The sequence below is a fragment of the Charadrius vociferus genome, unplaced genomic scaffold, assembly GCF_000708025.1.
Source record: "Charadrius vociferus isolate BGI_N301 unplaced genomic scaffold, ASM70802v2 scaffold198, whole genome shotgun sequence".
NCBI classification, from domain to species: Eukaryota; Metazoa; Chordata; class Aves; order Charadriiformes; family Charadriidae; genus Charadrius; species Charadrius vociferus.
In genome coordinates this window covers 4,118,984-4,138,617 of record NW_009649951.1, presented here as the reverse complement: position 1 = coordinate 4,138,617, position 19,634 = coordinate 4,118,984, and the positions used below count along the sequence as shown (strand labels likewise).

General features: G+C 40.0%; 1 protein-coding gene across 1 annotated transcript in view; it reads right to left on the bottom strand.

Annotated features, from left to right (window-relative positions):
- Positions 1-19,634, bottom strand: part of ADAMTSL1 (ADAMTS-like 1) — a 178,734-nt gene that overhangs the window by 42,070 nt on the left and 117,030 nt on the right. Inside the window, exons 16-18 of the mRNA XM_009891516.1 lie at positions 9,597-9,807; positions 3,018-3,197; positions 1,086-1,239 (exon numbers count right to left, since the gene is read on the bottom strand). Coding sequence (XP_009889818.1) covers positions 1,086-1,239; positions 3,018-3,197; positions 9,597-9,807 — 545 coding nt within the window. The remainder of the gene's footprint in view (positions 1-1,085; positions 1,240-3,017; positions 3,198-9,596; positions 9,808-19,634) is intronic.

Genomic DNA, 19,634 nt, shown 5'->3' with positions numbered 1-19,634 from the left:
CTTGAGTGGAAATGTAGTTCTTGTTGAAGTATTTAAATGAAGATTGTTGCTTAACAAATACATTGAAAAGAGAATTGTTTACCATCCAAACCCTTAAAGGCAACATGATCTTGTCCTCACAGTGGTAAGGAAGAGTGAAAGTGATGCTACCTCGGGGATTAATGTTGAACAGAACAAGTGTCTGGACTAGGCTTAAAAACACAGTAGATACTATTAAAGTGCACTAGTTCAATGTGTCCTTCCAGTTTCCAGACCTCTATGACAAAGACCTTTGTTATGAAGCACTAAATAAAGCAGCATAAGTATATTATTAGTAAATACCATGCAACATTTAGTCCCAGCTTTGGTTCGGAATGTCAGATCTTCTTTTCTCCCTGACATACCCAGCATTTAGCAGTTTCAGAGTTCATAGTCAGCTTTAAGATGAGGCTTGGCTGACTTTTGAACTTCTGCATATACAGTTGTCTTACTGTGAGCAAGGGAAGGACATACAGGGAGACTACTGCTCTTGTGAAGGGTAACAAGAAACGCATGAAATACCAACACAAAATACATCTAACTCATGTTGCATGGTTAATTAGAAATCTGAAGACACAGAGGGTTCTGAGTGACATAATGAAATAATATGTTTTTAAATGATCTTCAACAAAATCCCTTACCAATCTTTTTTTTTTTTTTTTTTTTTTTTGCAGCTGTTCTAGCAGACAGTTTATTTGCAGCGGCCCTCAGGCTGCTGTGCTGTATCTCTGAACCCCTACATTCAGTTGTGAAATTTAGATTCCGATTTTGGTCAGAATTTGAGCCAGTTCTTCCAGAAACTAGTAGCTCCCTTTCAGCACATTGGCTCAGACCCCACTCCAGCAGTAAAAAATATATTTATAGCTCTCATCCACTGACTTGCCTTGTTGCTAAACAAAGCATACTTGTCCACAGACAGAAAAAACTCAGCAGCAGCAGCCACTCTGCAAGACTGAGTAAAACTAGCACAAGAGAAGGCTATGGAGCAGGTGACAGCATGGATTTCTTAGTGATGGACACCCAAGCTCCCTTTTCCCCAGACACTCCCAGGCACCTCTCCCACTTACTTGCACAGGACCCTGGTGCGCAGGGCCTGATCAAGGATGAGAATGGCAAAGGTGGGCACAGTGAGGAATTGATGATGACAGAATCCCCGCTTTTCAGCATCTTTCTGCAAATGGCATTTCGGCTCTGGGTGCCCTCTCCACAGCTCACTGAACACTAGAAACAGAATGAGAAACATTAGGAACAAGGTGTGTTAAAAGCGAAAGGGTGCTCCTTGACAGCCCTCCCCCTTTACCTCCCATACCCACACTGCATACTCATACCATGGTAAAGATCAGTTACAGCTTTCAAAATATTGCAGTTGAATAAAGCAGCGCAGCACCTGGCCATTCAGTTAGAAACAGTGCAGGCACAGTAGGGAGATGAAATATCTGGTATTTTCTGTCCTTTGGGGCATTGAATCTTCCCATTCTCCCTTTAGCACTTTTTCTCTCAGATGGTGTCCCTTGTTTTAGTGGTGCTGTGCCGCAGTATGAAGCTCGTAGTTGCACTTTGCTTCTATACGTCTGTGTCTGCTGGCATGGGGCTACCACACATGGCTTACACAAAAGAGTATAAACCCTCTAATACCAGACTGTGGTGCTTGATGCACAGGTGGGCATTGTTCGATGGAATTCAGCATGCCTATTTTATTTCATATTTATGTATACAGCATCACAGAAAGTGAGAATACAGGCAGTACCATTGCACTGGGACCCAGGCAGTAGTCTGTAAAGGTGCTGGAAAGCAGGTTAAGCCCTGTAAAAGGGCACAAAAATACACGTGCGATTCCGTTACAGGTAGGTGCATACATGTAGTAATGGGAATTGGAGATGAAGCGAGGGGGAGAAAACACACTAAGGGTAAGAAAAACAAAAAAATGGCAGCCTTCAAGTGAAATGGGGAGGAGAGAGTGAAGTCAGATTTGATTTTAATAAGTGCCAATATGCAGAAATGTGAGTTGTACGGATGTCAACACAAAGTATGTAGCAACTTCTTATGAAGCAGTACAGATTGAGAACAGAATTACCACCTTGACTGTCAGAATGGCTATGTGTCTCCTGGCAGCAGACATCATGAGAACATCCACTTATTTGAGTAAAATGTCAAGACAGATCAACATAGGAAAGGCGCAGGTGGGACAGATCCATGAGGTGACAGGTGTTTCTTTCACAATTAAGACAATTTCCACCTCCCTCCATGGAAGAGAACTGGGAGAGCAGTGACAGAGATTGCAAGATGGGGAACGATTTTCATGCTTACTGGCATCAAAAGGTCAAATTATATTTTCAGTTATACTGTCATAAATATAAAGGGAATTTTTCTTAAGCCATATGGGGCCAGGAAGGGAGCCTGGGAAGTGTAAGAGACTTCAGTAGAGTGAGTTTGTTTTGCCATCCCCAAATTGAAGGAAGGAAGTAGCTAACTAACATCGCAAAAGCTGTGTCCTAGAACGAAAGAGACTTGGTGTCTGTAATGATGTGCCTACATAAGACTGCAGGAATACCTCTGTTCTCTTCTCTGCATCATACGGAAAGGTTGGAGTGGCCCCAAGAGGAAAAGACTATTGACATCAGAACAGCCAGACTTTGGAAAGAAAAAACATTTAGCTTGGGGGAGTAAATGTTACTCTTCATTGATGCCTTGGATGAACATAAGCATAGGCATGGACAGAGGCAAGGATTTATTGTTTTGATCATGGCTTATTTTTATGCCAGAAGGGAGGTCTTAATTGTTTGGCTGGATGGCTCAGCCACATTTGTGGAGGCAATCTCTAAAGAGGAACATTTAGCTAGCGATGACATCCCCTACCACGATGATAAGCACAGATTACAGTACAAAACCGGGCATAACACACTTTGTGCAGTCTGAGTTCATTTGGCTCCTTTAACCCAAGTGACTGAGGAACTTCATCGCCGAGAACAGCACAGTACTCATGAATACAAATAACATACCTGTGTCCAGTCAGAGAGAAGCCACTCATTGGGACAATCCTCATTTTTGCAGACTTGTTGAGTAACTGGCCTTGGCGTGGAGCAGAAGGTTTCTGGGAGCTCTAACAAACTTCCATCTGCCAGGCGCTGCTTACAAAGTGTATCTCGCTTCTGGACACCACCACCACATGTCTGTGAACACTGTGGGAGACGAGAGTCAGCCACCTTCCACCACACTTGCACCATGGCAACTTGCAGCAAAAATTACTTGTGAATTTGGGTAGAAATCAACACTCAGTTTGCCCCAAACAGAAAATATATAAAAAAAATATTCAGGGATGTCAAAGCAGACTTCTTTTAAAAATGTCAAAAATATTTGGAAAGTGGAAGGAGCTGATTTTGCTAATATTTAGAAAAACTGCTACACTATTTCTGAAATGTTCTGCTTTCAGGCTTTGGTACAAAAGACACAGAAACAATGGGTCAGAATTGCAGTATGGAGGTGGAAGGGTAGTCCTTTCCTGTAACCACCAACTGGAAAATGAGACACTTGCACAAGATTTGGAGGATCTACATCCTAATGTCTCTGCCTGAGCTCTGACTGCACTACTGGCAGTGCCAGGGAGAGTGGAAAAGTCTTCTCCAGCAGTAGATGATTCAAGACCTTAATTTCCAGGATGTGATTATACATATTAGATAACAGTATCTACGAACTAAATAGTTTGAACTAAACATTCAAATTTAGTTTTTTTTTTAAAAAAAGGTTTGCATTAGTAAGAAAAGCAAAGGGAAATTTGGGAGTGTGATAAATAAAAATTTCCCCTGTTTATCACTTTGCCTTTTCTTCCTTTTGCAATTTTCTCATTTCTTGTTTCTGACCTGCATGAGGTCTATTGCTAGCGCAGCTCAAAACATTAACTGTTCAGCCCAGAATGCCTGTCCTTGAAGACTTCTTACATTATGGAATTTCTCTGATTTTTAATTCATGCAAAAGCTGTATATCAGCTGCAGTCTGCTGTTAGTCCCAGTAATTGGTTTATAAGGTTAATACAATAAACCATTAAACATCCATGCAGCCCTTTTATATTTATGGCTGTCACGACAGCAATGTGTACTCTTTCCAAAAGGTGAGGGGGAAGGTTTATTTGAGTCTAAGTAAATTGGGATGATTAATATCCAGAGAAGCCACCTCCCCTCTCTCTTTAATGTAAATATCCCTCTCTGTATCCACTTTCTACCCAAGCAGGGCAGGAAATTTTGAACAAACAGATTCAATAGCTTTCCTGAATCTTTTTTGTAAACTTGGTTGCTCAGCCCTTTTTTCTGAGGATCTTCTTCCTGAGCCTGGTAACAGGCTCCCAGTTCTTCTGCTCAGTCCAGCCAGCTCAGCTCCTTTTGTCCCTTCTCAGAGCAAAGAAGGGGGAGCTTGCACTACCTTGACATGACCAGGAGCTGCTTATAGCTTGCAACATGGGAATTATGCTTCAGAAGCAGAAAACCATATGAAGAAGTATTAAAACTTATACTCAAGCAGTTAGAAAGGGACTGTTTTAGAAAATCTTGCAGTTGTGAAAGGCCCTTCTCTCTTAGAGTGAGCTGCATAAACTTTAATACTAGCCTGATTATTTAGGGTATACATTTTCTCTGAAAGACAGAAAAGAAGTGCAGAAAGACATATTTATATTCAGTTTGGTTTGCTCTCTAATGAGTAAAAACAGCTTTTGTCCTACTTACTTAGAATGCTACAAAGCTCAAAGGCTTCCAAAAAATTAATCAAGTAAAACAATACTTTAGTTTTCAACAAAAGAAAACATTTATCAACGTTTCATTCAAGAACAATTCATTCCTGAGGAGAGAGTAAATCAAGAAAAATATGATTAAAAGTATTATTTCAAGATTGCCTAAGGACTGTCATCATATACCAGCGCCAAAATGGGTAAGGCATTGTACAAATACAACAAAAGCATGTTCCTTCTGTCAATCAATCAAATTCCAGGAAGTCTCCCTCCCCTTCCATCACCACTAGATAGAAGAGTAAGACAAACCAGATTTTTTTTTTGTTTCTTCTTGCCTTTCAGACACTTACATAGCTTTGTTCTATGAAGAGTAACTTGTTACTCAACACCAAACTTTCTAGGACAGTCCTGGATTACAGCACTGGAGCAGTGTCTATACCTGTATTTCACCTCTGAAGCCTTCAGTACCCTGGGGTCTTCACTGATTTTCTCTACTGGAAGCTTCCAGCCCTCACAATTTTCCAAGAAACGGGGTAATCAAAGACAGCAACATCTGCTTGTATTTACAGTCAATATGAAACAGTAGTTTTTTGAGGATCCTCATTCAGACATATCCCATCTGAATGGCACGCTATCTCTGCTGTTCAGAAAGATCTCACAGCGCCATTACGACAGAGAAAGGCACTTTATCACAGGGTGGTTTCACCTCACCCACCCAAGTAGGTAAACTGTGTCTGTTTGAACTATGACTCCTGATATTCCTGCTCCCCACAACTTCTGAACAGAGCCAAGCCCCATATCCCCTGACATTCCTTTACAGGGGATCTGGGATACTGCCAGGGTACCAACTTCCAGAGTGGCATTTCCCCACATTGCTGCCTGATTATGCCCAGGGCAACAATTAGCTTAAGCAAACACGAGGCGAGGCTGACACCAAAGAAGACAACCTATATATATATATACCCTTACCCAATATATATATACCCAGTGCATACCCAATTCTGACAGCCAGTCATTCCTGGTTTTGCGCTGCTTCCCCGCCTATGCTGGCATAAGCATTTGGAGCACATGGCTGCATAGTGATCCAGAGTGGAAAATTAATCTAGGCTAAAGCTACTTAAATTTCTGGCTAGCTTTAACCAGGACCATTGCGTGACAGCACAACACTTGTGGAGATATAAGGAAGTGGGTGCTATAAGGGCAAGAAAGAGATCCCCACAGCAGCTATTGCCTCCTTCGGTACAAGTGCTGGCATATGTCATTCTAAACTGCTGGTGGAACTGTGGCCTTGGCCTTTCTCACAGCAGTCATTGCTTTGGTACCTGTTGTGCTCATACAGCAATCTGTAAATGATAATTAACACAAAGAATTGATGATCACGGTTGAAAGCAGAAATGGAAAGCGAGTCTTCGCTCTGCCTCAGCACATGCCTATGAGCATCTATGCACACGCATACAACGCACAGGACTCAGGCAAAACCACAATTTCCATTTTTTGGGAGGCAGGGAAGCTGGTATTTTCTCAAATTTGTGGAAAAAGGGCAGTTATTAATGAAAAATAAAGGGCTTGGCAACTGTCACTCAGCATCATAGCTGTTACTCGTTTCGGGCAGTAGCTGGTTGTCCCACCCCTCAGCTTTCCCAGGTAGTTTAATTTTACACTGCCGTCTGCTCCAGGTGGTGGTACTACTGCTGCACAAGTTTTGGGCTTACTATCAAAAATGGATTCTCTGCTACGACTCTACAGGAAGATAAAGCATCTGCAAAGGGTGTAAACATTTTTCTCTCAACAGGTCTTTCAGCTGCTTTCTAAGGCCTGATACTTGAAAGTCTAGAAAGGACTTTTTTACAATATAGAGAAAAATAGCTAGGAAAAGATCTGAAAATGTTACCAGTTTTCCCACGCTGACTCTGTTGTCAAGGCATTGTTCTAATTATCTTTGGAGCAAGGATAGCACCAAGCAGCTAAAAAGAATCCTGCGACTGAGACTATGGTGCTTATTCAGTAATAAAACAAAGGAGGATAAAGATTTACTAACGGATATCTCCTATTTGAGGTCTGCAGAGTAGATATTTACAGGGCCTTATAAAAATGAAAGCTCATAGCCACTTTCCTCCAGAAGCATACTACTGAAAACAAGATAAACATCCTAATGGATTTAGTTAAGAAGCAGAATTATTTAAAAATAAATAGTCTTGAATCTGTAAAGAGATATTTAAAAAATCACTTGGAATGTTCCAACACTGATAATTACCATGTGTTTATCTGCCAGGAACACTGGGGCTTCGAATGGCATTTAATTCAGACAACTCTTCCTTTAACAAGCATCAAAGGCCTCAGAAAAGGAAACATTGCTCATTGCAGTTTAAATCTTTTGTTTGTTTGTTTGCTTGAAACTATTGTGAGAGAGTGCTCTGAAGAGCACGGCAAACTCCACAGATGAGACCAAAGAAATGGCTTCAAACCAGGCTGTGTGGAGAACAGATGTTATCCTCTAGTGTTGGAGAAGCTTTAAAGGACCTTCCTTATGGTGAGGAAGGCACCTTCCTGCAGGGCCCTCCATCTCTCCGTATGTGGGGAACCCCCTCACAGATTTGGGGAGAGGGGACGTGTTTGTGGGTCCCTAAATGCAAGGAAAGGTATCCTCCTGCAGGATTTCTTCTGCTGGAAGGCTCCGTGGCAGCTCTGCTGCATGGCTGGAGCTCACCTACAGAAGTCTCAGCCACTCACATTCTGTCCAAATGGTCTTTTCTCTCACACATTCCAGGAGCCAACAGCTGTAATAATCCATAACTGCAACACACTGGCCTGATGGTGCAGGTTTTCACATGGAGGTCATCCATGGGAAACCTGCGTGAGACTGACCTGTGAGGCCTGGCTTTCCTACAGGGTGGAAATAACTGTACAGAGTTTCGTGGTGCAAAGACGGAAGACAGATGTCTTCAAAAAATGAGAGAACTGAAATTAATTTTGATGGATTAGCCTTTTATTTTCTTGCTCTATACTCATCTAAACAGAAGACAGTAGGTAGAAAAGTACATTTTTTGTCCTGTTTTCTCCTGGTGAAAGGTAAGCACAGGAAATATTCAGTGCTCATGTAGTGAGGAGCTACGTACACAGCTGGCAAGCCTGCAAAGCCTGGGGAAGTATGTGCAGAAGAGCTATAACATGACCTTCATTAGGCTGCAGCAATGAATTGCAGCACAGTTTCTCTCTCTCCACCCAGCCCAGAGAAGACAGCAGGTAACGCAAAAGGTGTGAAACAAGCAGGTTGATTTAATTCCTGATTAATATGCTTATTAGCCTTTGCATTTAATTGAGCTCCCTCCTCCCTAAGATCTGCTACACCTTGCAAAAAGACAGCATATTCAAGAGCCCCTGAGCAGACACAAAAATGGCTAAAACATTACTTTACACAGGCAGAAACATGCATTTTTACACTGTTGAGGAAGATGTTTAAATCTTGGAAAAAATCTGTTTGGAAATTGCTCTAGCAGAAACTATTTTGGTACCATTCTAGGGTGGCCTATAGCTAACCGTCATTGTTAGCAGAATCAATTTTTCAGCGTGCTGTAAGGTATGACTCTTCAGACTGTTCAAATAAACTTACAGAAAATTGCTTTCTGTAAGGACTGTGGCCAATTACAGGATATCTAACAAGCATAGGCATTACTTGTAGCACATCCTAACTTTGAAATGCTTGGCTTTATTACTGTGCTAGTAGAATACTATTTGTTATTTACAAATACAGCTTTTATATATTACAAATATAGCTATAGACTATAGCCTAGAAATATTCAAAAATACAACTAAGCAAATATGTATATGTGAATATCAGTAGACAAATTAAAGCATGAAATATCACTGATTTATTTTAAACATAGGACTAATGCCATAGGCTAGTTATCTAGCTTTGACAGAACATCAGGCTGGCGTATTTTTTTTTTACTGGGATGGTTGCCCAAACCCAGAGCTCTGCCTTGAAGTGCAGCTTCACAGACTTACAAAGTCTGTTAAGTAAAGAGCAGATTTTACAGATGGAGACAGGGTAGGCATATGTAAGCACCGTGCCAAGTGCTCATAGTTTTCTCATAGGATGGAATGAATCCTTGCACCCAGCAGAAGTGAAGATTTAAAAAGGCCTTTTGCTTGCACCTCCATCATACACCAAATTTTTCCTTTACTCTAGGCAACAGGGGAGGATCCTTTCTTCCTGCGCAGTATTATATCCAACAGAAGCATCTTTAAATCTTTTGAATTGCATGAGTGTTTTCATTTGCAACCATATGGCAGCAAATAAACTCATTTCAGGTTGCTTTCCAAAGATGGAAAGCCTTGTACAAATCCATTGTGTAGACAGCAATTTTCAGCATTAGTGTAATAAGACATCCATCTCCCATAGAGAAGTGCATAACACTCATTTGTGACTCTGAAGGATGAGGAGTGTTTCTTGTCCTATACTAAATTATTATTTGAGAATATGTGGAATATTCAACATGCTTCAGAGATTCTCTCTCTTCCTTGAACTTTATAACTTTGTATTCCTAGAAACCTTGGTATTGCTAACCCAAATCCACTCACTGCAGCTGACCATCACATTCCAGATATTTTTGTCCGGAATCTATAGGCAGCTATTAAGAGTTTCCAGTAGCTTTGCAATACAAGTAGCTATAGTCATTATTTACCTCTGAAAACGCTGACACAGTTTTTTAAAAGAGCAAAAAGGCACACTTTTCCTGTTTTTTAACAAATGTTGAAATGATTAAAGAATCCTCTTGATGGGCTAAATTAAAATGATTCATTGATAATGCATATAATGACTACTTTTAGCAGTCCTAAAATGAGATTACACATATATTCTTACCTCTTGCCATTCTGTAGGATACCAGGAGGGTGGGCAGTCAAAGCGATTACAGGCTTGCACGAGGGATGGCTTAGGTTTATAGCACAACTCATCTGCCAAAATCACAGTCTCATTAGTCTCTCTTGATAGTAGATGAGAACAGAAGACATCTCGTGTCTGCAATCCAACCCCACAGGTAAGACTGCAGGTGCTCCATTTCCCAATCTCCCATCTGTGAAGGGGTCAGGAGAGAAAACCTTAAGCACAGAATAAAGTCACCTTAATCTGTCTCTTTTTATAATGACAGATGGAATGAAGAAGTAGTAAAAGAACGGGAATTCTCCTTCTCTGATCACTGTCACCCTTCCTTCAGCTTCAGGATGAGGCTAAGAAGAATATTTACTGTTCCTCTGCATTTTCAGTTCTTGTCAAAAGCTCTTGGACTTCAACTATTTGGGACTCCTGCAATATTATAGGCACAGTTCAGTTTTGTGTCCTAAATTAAAAGTTTTTGGTGTGCAGGAGCCTAGCCAATGTATTTCAAGACTGAATAGATTTAATTAGCCAGGTTTTTTTTCTGTCTTTAACAACAACAACAAAAAAGAAGAAGATATTAACAAAGGAATTTATCAGTGAATTCCTGAGCAGGAATTTCTTCCAGAAGATCCAGGTATGGGATTTCTGACTTTTCCTTGTTCTGGAGGTAGAGAGCTGTAAGGCCTTGAGAGATGCAATGTGAGAGCAGGGAGATCCTCTTCACCCCTGGGTTAACACCTGTCACTGGGTGAGCTCTTCTCTGCACTAGCTGTGTAAATCCTGCATCAACAGGATTGTTGGTGACTGAATTTCAATGTTCATCACACTAAAACCATTCTTCTGCTGTTTGAGCTGTACTGAATACAACCCCTAATTCTGTCAGTCATACACAGAAAAATGCTTAAAATACTGTCTTCCGCTCTTCTACTCTACTAGAAGGCACTTCAGAGATATGTAGACATACCTACACAAAAAAGGCCTATATTCAGAATGAGAATGCGAGAAAATGGTCTTCCCATCAACTTTACACAAAACACTATACTGACCTGGATGTACTCCCACATCCAAAATGAAAGCCTGAGAGCCAGACACTGCCACTTTTTCTAATCCTGAAGAATAGTTTCCTTTCCTGCATGTTGTTACTGAAACTGATTGCTGGGGGACATTCAGGACAAGGAAGGCTCAGAGAACCTGCCCTTGAAAAAAGAAAAGCCAGGCAGAAACTAAAGAGACTGATTATGAAGAAAGACACCCTCAGGCTCCAAGGAGGATGGAGGCAGACAATGAAGGCAAGTTATGAAACATGTCAGCAGAATGAAGCAGAATTTGTGGAAGAAGCGGAGGAAAAACCACTGTCTGAGATCAGCAGTCAATGCAAAATGCTCAGCACATTTCAAACGCATCATGTTAATAAACCTATTATGGAAATAATCATTCAATGTTGTGCCATCTTCCAGTCACAGAACAATTCTAACTTCTCTATGTATTTTATAAAGTTGTTTTGAGCATTTGTTCCCTCCATCTCAGTAATACCCATAACAAATTGAAACAGCTAGCAGGTAAGAAATCATTTTTCCTCTCTAGATGATAATGCTGATGGTTCAAAAAGCCACATTGCTCCCCTTCTGTGCTCCATCTGCTGGTGACATTCACTGATTTTATAACAAGACAGAATATGTCCCGAGCACCACTGTAAGCACTAATGATACTGTAGTTTGCTTTCAGACAACAGCCTTGATTCTGCGACTAGCAAAGGTGTTGTCATGGTTTAACCCAAGCCAGCATCTAGGATCATGCAGACACAGTTCTCCTCCTCACTCCCTGAGAAGGGTGGGCAGAAAAGGGGGAAAAGGAGGGGAAAGAGAAGGAAAAAAACCCAACCGCATGACTTGAGGTAAAGACAGTTTAATGGAACAATAACGGAAAAGGAAAATAACAATAATAATAATAATAATAATAATAATAATAATAATGGTAAAAGAATATACAAGATAAAGTAATACAACACAAGTCGCTCTGATCAACTGGTGAATTGGTAGCCCAGCCTGACCCAAGCAGTGATTGTGGATTCCCGCCCCCCTGCCAACCCCCGTTTATATACCAGGCATGACATCTATGATACGGAATATTCTGCTGGTTGACTTGTTCTGTCTATGCTCCCTCTCAGCTTCTACACAAAACTGAAAGTCGACTAATATAACATCACTTGGCAACAACTAGAACAATATGCCTTATCCACACTCCTTTCATACCAAATCTGAAACACAGCAAGCACTAGAAAGAAAATTAACTATCCCAGCTGAAACCAGGACAGGTGTTTTACCCTTTCTAACAATGAATACATCTTGCATACTGAGTTAGAAGTTGCCAAGGTCAGTTTCCAGGCTCTAATACACTGAAGGCCACAAAAGCCTGATATGTGTACCAGGAGCTATTAAGCAGTGGAATAGGAGTGACATCTGGCAGCCAGTTAAGCTAATCTGGAGTATGTTCTCCATACAAACAATCTTGGGGGAGAAGTCTTCCCAGATTTTCCCACAAAATTGTCAGTCAGAATTAATGTGGATATCAGCTACCCTTCAGTTTTGGCACAATCTAAAATAAGTTATTTGAGTAGGTGCTGAAAAGAAGGCATTTTCTTATTTCAGAATCTATTTTGAAACATGGTTAGTTGCCAGAGTTTCCTTTATTCAAGTGATGGTAATAGCTGTTGCCTCCAGCAACTCATTGTTTGTTATTGGTAAAAGTGCACAATGTTTCTGTTGGCAGTTCACATCTCAGTGGCTAGCAGGCCACATAAACTCTTTGGAGATCTTGGCTTCTGCAGAAGAGGGTGTATGTTTTTTTCTTCCAGAAAGAAATGCTGTGTTTCAGTAAAGAGAAAGGATTTGTTTTTCTAGTGTTTGAAATTTCTGTTGCAGGTTGCATCTGTTGCCCTACCCATAACTTCGGTTTGTTCACAATTCTTTACAGCTGCTCCAAACAGAAGATTCCTTAAAGGTGCTCAGGAAATATGAGGTCAAATTCTCTCTTACCCTTGTACTTTCATAGTCCCCAGTGACTTTTATGGACTTTCAGAGATACAAAGTAAAGAATGGAGAGTAGAGCAGAGACACGTAGAGTAGGGACGTGCAAGTAACTAAATGTATAAATGATATATATGATTGACAGAATTTCAAAGTCCTAAAACCCACAAAGATGGTCAGTGATAACCTTATCGAATAGAATCACAGGGCTGTACAATTGTTTTATAGCAACTAAAGGTGCTTGCAACACTTTGAATTAATATTATCCTACTGAAGTTACAATTTAGTTTTTAAACTACTTGTATGGTTGGGGATAATAATTTTTTTTTTTTCAAATACTGCTTTTCTGTAGTAACACAGTTTCACTCTTACTGTAGAGTGTTGTGTGATACTAACTGAAATAACTCCTGCCTTATTTCATATAGTCCTTATCTGTGCATTCTTCTGTCTCTTTCTTCCTTTGGGTGTTTTGGCCATACTGAACTGACTCTTCCATTGTGTATGGCATATGAGAAAGAATAATGCCATCATGTCCTGCGTGCCTCTGACAATATCAGAATTAAAATTCAAGTAGGAAATAATCCTATACTTAAAAAGGTGAATATGGTTGTTACAGGATCAAGCTAAGGAAACCTTGTGCAAGTGGAAGTGACATCTTTGTGAGCTGATCGTCATTATTAAGGTACAGACTTTAGCAAAAATCTGCATACTTGCTAGTTTATAGCTCAGCTGAAAGTCATCAGTTTGGTACTTCCCATATTGCTTCCCAGAGCCCAGTGAAAAGATTGCATGATTTTGGTCTGAAACATTCTTTTTATCCCTTCTTCTTTCTTCTACATTAATGCTCAAATCTATACTAATATGTAGCAGCAGAGAAACAATGTCTTTTTAGCCTTTTTTACAGCAGGAGTTTGGCACATCTATGCCCTTAAACCCCTGACTTTTCCTAACTCTAAGTCTATCAGTTGTCTGGCAGTTGTCTGTCTCTATTTCCTAAATATCTAAGTAGCAGTTATGTATTTAAGACCAAACTAGACTTTCAAAATATTTCTACTTCTTAAAAACATAAAAAACAGAATTCAAATGGTTTTCATCCTCTGTAGAGGCTGAAATACATGCAATACGCTGAATTTTTGAACTGATTGAAGGAAAACTATATTAATACAAAACCACAGAGATATTTAGAGATGGCTAACAGAGAGGAATGTAACAGGAAAAAGGCAATTCATAGGGCTGGATGTGTTGAAACCGATACGTGTATATTAGTGATACATGTATTAGAATACACATATATGCACATTTTTTAAATGAGCATAAATGAAAACAAGTTTCCACTGGAAATGTATAGGGAGCAAAGGATCACCCCAGCCTATTTCAAGTATCATCACAAATTCAAAATACAAAGCTGATCACAGAAACTTTTCACTTTCCAAATGAACAATCTCCTTTTTCCAGCAGACTGTTGTGATGCCTTAGAAGTTTTTATAGAGTTGTTGAAGTGTATGGAGACATGTAACGCACATGAAGACAGGCAAATGAAGTAGTGAACCTGATCTGACTGCTCAAGGCAATGGCTTTCCTTTAGCTTTTCTAATACATGATACTAAGGGTGTGGTCTAAAAACTGGACATAAATTCATGAAAAGCCCAACCAACCGGAGTACTAAATTTCTTGCTCTTCCTGGAACTATAAACTAACAAAATGAATTAGTAATGGACAGATTTTATGAACAGAAAAACACCAGTTAGGAAATCTAGCAGTTCATATTATGAATTAGACTAATAATCTGTAATATAGCATTAATTTTATGAATTAAAATTCTAATTCCAAAAGGGCCAATGAGAAACTGTAATTTTCTGGAACATTTTCATTATATACACTAGGCTTGACTATGCAGTGCTTATGCATGTGCTTAACTCCAGGTAAACAGGCAGTTTCCACAATTAATCATGGTCAGTATGTTTTAAAACATGAATATTTGCAGCTCCTTTGAATGAAAGAAAGAGAACAATTGTGAAGCTCCAGTTGCCAAAAAAGGCCCAAGAATGTCAAAATCTTAATTTCAATCACAGCACAGTTATTCTGTATCATTAATATAAGCCTGAAAATGTTAGAGATGCTCTCAAAAAAACAGCTTAACCATGCTATTTTTAATAAGGGAAATTATCTTGACATAGTTAACAAAAATCTTGCCTGCAAACCCTAAATTAAACTTTATCATGTTATACTTTAATGGGTTTCAAGTTTTGTGAGGGCCCACATCAACTAGAATATAGTCTGGGCATTTCTGATCAAGCTGTTTAAAAGGAAAAAAAAAAAAAGCTTCTAAGACATAACATAAGCATGAACTTCTAAATAGTTCTATATATTTAATTTTAATTAGCAATGAACTTTCCTTCTTTATTGTGACATAATAAAAACAATCGATGTCCTATCATGCCCAAGCAGTTCAGGTGAAGAACTAAATGGTCAAGTGAACAGAACCTTGTTCTTGGCTCTTCGCTGAAGTCCAGAGGTGACTGAGACCAGAACTACTGAAACATGGGCTAGCCTATGAGTATGTTAATATACCGTTTGAGTCCAATGGGAATACTCAAGTTCTGGGCTCGATCACACTCTTCTCCCGTGTGTGTCTCAACTTTACATTTGCAAAATCATAACAATACTTCTTTTTTTCCCCTTGAGCTTCATCCATGTTGTCTGCTTAGATTGTGGTTCTACAGCAGGGATGATCTCTTACTCTGTCTTTATCTCCTGCCAGTGGAACTCTCAGCTTGACAGGAGCCTCTAGGCATTAGTGTGCTATGAATAACAACAGGGACAACAATGCACTGTTGCCTCAGTTTTGAAATGTCCCTCTCATTGCTACAAGAACTGGAGCCCACGTAATAATTCTCCTACCTAGGTAGACTAGAAAGTGGTGCCAGCTAGTAAGCAGCTACTTGTGGCAGGAGAATCTGCCAGAATTAGAGTGGCTGCCCCAGTGGACCCACAAGCCTTCAGAACAAAGCACTCTTGCACCCCCATAGTCAGTCTGGAAAAAGTAAATGATGTAGGTAGAACTTGAAAGATGTATAGTCTTGAGCCAAAGCACCACGGAGCCAACAACTTTGGGTCAGTCTCTATATTCACAGTATATATGGTAAAAACCAAAGCATTCTAAGCTGTTAGGTGTTGTAAGTAAAGAATATTTTCTAGAGATATATGATTTAATCATGACAGAATCCCTTCAACCACTGCCAAGAAAATTGAACACTGCACAGGAAAAGTAAACACCCTTCTACACAAAGACCTCCCAAACTAGTTCTAAAAAAATGAAATTATTGTCATTTTTCTGTGGTTAAGCCATATGAAAGTGATACAAAAGAACTCTTCTTACTTCTAAAATAAACATTCATCAGTGTAGAAAGAGGTTCGTCTGGAAATGTCTTACTTAACATCTGACACCTGCCTGCATAGAGACATTGCTCAGTGCACAAGGGCTGGGTGGCAGCTGTGTATATTCATGTGCAACAGACTGAGTAAATCACACACTATGCCAATACTGGCTTCCTCTTTTCCTCTCTCAGCCTGTGTGTCCTCCATTGGACCCTGCAGACTGAGAAGTCTACTTGGAGCCCATACATTTCTGTTATTGGTCTGGAGCTGCGTTTGTGGCAAATCTTCCTGTTTCATAGGTGTTGAGGCTTCTTTAGCAAATTTATCGTGGGTTGAGTCAGTATCCTCAGTGTCAGGCCTTAAATACCATCCAGAATGTGATCTTAAACCTTGGACAGCAGAGAAAGTTACCGTCAATCCTGTTTGGGCAGCATAGTTTCCTGCAGTGAAACTACAGACTTGAAATGAGGAGTCCCAGGTCAGTTCCTGGTTTTATGATCAAACTAGTCCCAAAGAAAGGGGCATAAAAGGTAAGAATTTAACTACAACTAATTTTTCATTCAGCTATGAAATCACTAGCAGTAATAATCAGACTGCTTCTTTGAAATTAAGTCTTGTCCTAGCTTCAACTGGGATAGAATTAGTTTTCTTTCCAGTGCTTGCTGTGTTTCAGATTTGTTATAAAAGGAGTGTGTCTAAGGCATATTGCTCTAGTTGTTGCCAGGTGATGTTTATATTAATCAAGGACTTTTTTCAACTTCGCATAGAAGCTGAGAGGGAGCATAGACAGAACAATGGAACGGCCAACAGAACATTCCATACCGTAGAGCATCATGCTTGGTATATAAATTGGGGTTGGCAGGGGGGCAGGAATCCACAATCACTGCTTGGCTCAGGCTGGGCTACCAGTTCACCAGCTGGTGAGAGCGACTTGTGTTGTATTACTTTATCTTGTATATTCTTTCACCATGATTATTATTATTATTGTTGTTATTTTCCTTTTCTGTTATTGTTCCATTAAACTGTCTTTATCTAAACTCATGAGTTGTTTTTGGTTTTGTTTTTTTCCCCTTTCATCTCCTTTGCTCCCTCTTCTCCCTACCCTGGGGGGAGGAAAGATGGGGGGGGCAGAAACTGAGCAAGTGGCTGCATGGGCCTGGCTGCTGGCTGGCATGTGAGAGCTAAGACCTCTACCTTGGTGTTTAAACGTGGATCTGAATCTCTAGGAAGTGATCTCCCTACTGCTATGGTCTAGTTCATGTTAGAGAAAACATTAGAAATATATGTACAGTATATGCACACCTCAGAGGAAACCTGAGATTTAACTACACTTTAAATAAACTTTGAAAAAGCTAATACTCAACTAAGAAATAAAAACGAAAAGGCGAAGTACCTTTAAATTAGCAGCAGCAGCAAGATAAAAATAATTCATGCTTAATTGATGTTCAGTGTCAGCCTGACAAAATCTGTTGTTCAGTATCACTAATGTGACAAGGGAGCTGAACAGGCAGGGAAGATCTCAGGGGATCATTGTGCACAAGGGTGAGTGAGGTGCTTTTCTTCTAAAAGCATCTTCCTTGCAAGTGAAAGGAATCCATTAAAGAGATGCCTATGCAGCCAACACATGCAAGCAGATCAAAGGCTCAATGAGAGTGCTCTGGGAGCTGACAGAAGCGGCCTGCATTCACTCTGTAGACTTATCTGTATCAATGAATATTGCAGCTCATTATAGCTGAATGTGGTGGGGAGCCAATATTTATATAACACAGCCAAACAGAGGAGGAACTCAAAAGTTTGAGAAGAACAGAGGGGTAAATGGAGCATGCAACAGCTCTACAAATGGCAATTTTGGTTGCTGGAGTAACCTTCTGACATGCTTCAAGCAATATATATAAAGTTTCTTACAATAAAAAAAGTTTGCTACCCCTTGGGTTGATGGCAGAGAACATCAGCTATTAAAGAAGGTCAGAGAAAAGGGTTTGTGTTTTTCTGCCAACACTGAACAGTGGGAGGTTGTCTGGTGGGTCTTTCAGGGGACTACTGCAGACGCAGAATGCATGAACCACAGAGAAACATGAAAAGACAACTTCAGGTAAGTGAACTGTTTTGGCAGAAAACTGGTTTGAAAGATTAGCAGACATACTGGCTACTGAAAAATACCTCAAAAGACTATCATAGCTGTGGCATTGAGATAATTGATAGCAATGGCTGTCTTTGATATAGCTACACAGATTAGATTAGGCTTGACAGACAAATGAGTACCAGTTTTTGTCTCAGGTCTAGATTTGGGCTCATGCTCCAGGCAGCTACTTCTTACAAGGAGGTTGTTCAATATTTTCTGTGAGATACAATGAAAATAGTTCCTTTATTTCAAAAGCAAAGATAGGAAACAGTTGAGGAACAGAGTAAATTAGTGGAAAGCTGGTTAAGTAGTAATACAGGAAAGTCTGATGAATAGGACAGAAATTACATAAATTGCACTTGTAACGACAGATGGCAGAAAATGAATGAGGAGAGTAGGGAGGAACACATAGTTTGGGAACTCCAGTGAAGCAGAACAACACCCTTTGCCCTAAACCTCCATCAAAGTAATGCAAAAACACAAGAACTGCTAATTTATGAAATAAACAGTGCACATCAGTCTGTGAAGAGCTCTCATATGCTGTTTTTTGCAAAGAAGCAGAGGGACAGTTTAACACCCAGCTGCCCATGACAGAACTACTTTATGTCAAAGGCTCCCTAGCTCTTTTCATACTGGTGCTCTCCATACTGGACTGGCTCATAAGCCAACACCTTTTCTTAGCCCTAACTTCGTGCTTATGGAAAATGTTAAAATCCAGCTGTTCCTGAAGGAGAAATCGACAAGCTTACAGGCACCAGAAGACAAAGAAAGAAAAAGCTCAGCAGGTGAGAAAGATGTGCAATGAACTGAGTATTTGTAGTTTGAAATACCATCTAAAATGAAGCATTTTAAAAGTGAAATAGTTGAAAATGCATGTAGATGTCATGGAAAGAATATACAAGAGGCCTGACTTCACAACCTGTGAGATGGATATTCATGGATGTGCGATTTTGTCCCACAGAGTAACAAGACTCTCCTAAAATGTAAGAGTGCTTTTGCTGAAATGATCAGTGCAGTAAAGAAGTAAAGATGTTACTGGATTGAATGGGCAAAGAAAGCAGATTAATGAATGAAACAGTGTTCAGATGACAGTGAGTGGGCTTAAGTAATTCTCTCGCAAGTCCAAGTTTTATAAGCAGTACTGCCACAAAACCAGCAGATAACATAAGCTTCTTGCTGACCTGGCTGGCAGCATTACAGGGATAATATTGTCATTAGGATGAACTGTTCCTGAACTATTTTGCCAGTGCAAAAGGTACAAACAGGCTGCCTCTCAAAATCAGGCACACAATTTTTTTTTTCTACTTTCTTAGTAGGGGGAGGGGAGAACAGTTGAACTTAGGTATATATATATCTATATGGTACTGTGACTGAACTCGGGAAACTCCCAATGCCTGCTTAAGTTTGAGTTCCCTTCAATGCCCTTCTTGCAACATAGTTAGTAAGGCAATGCAAGAATTTTATTCCAAGGGCACATCCAGATCCAGTATTTCCTTT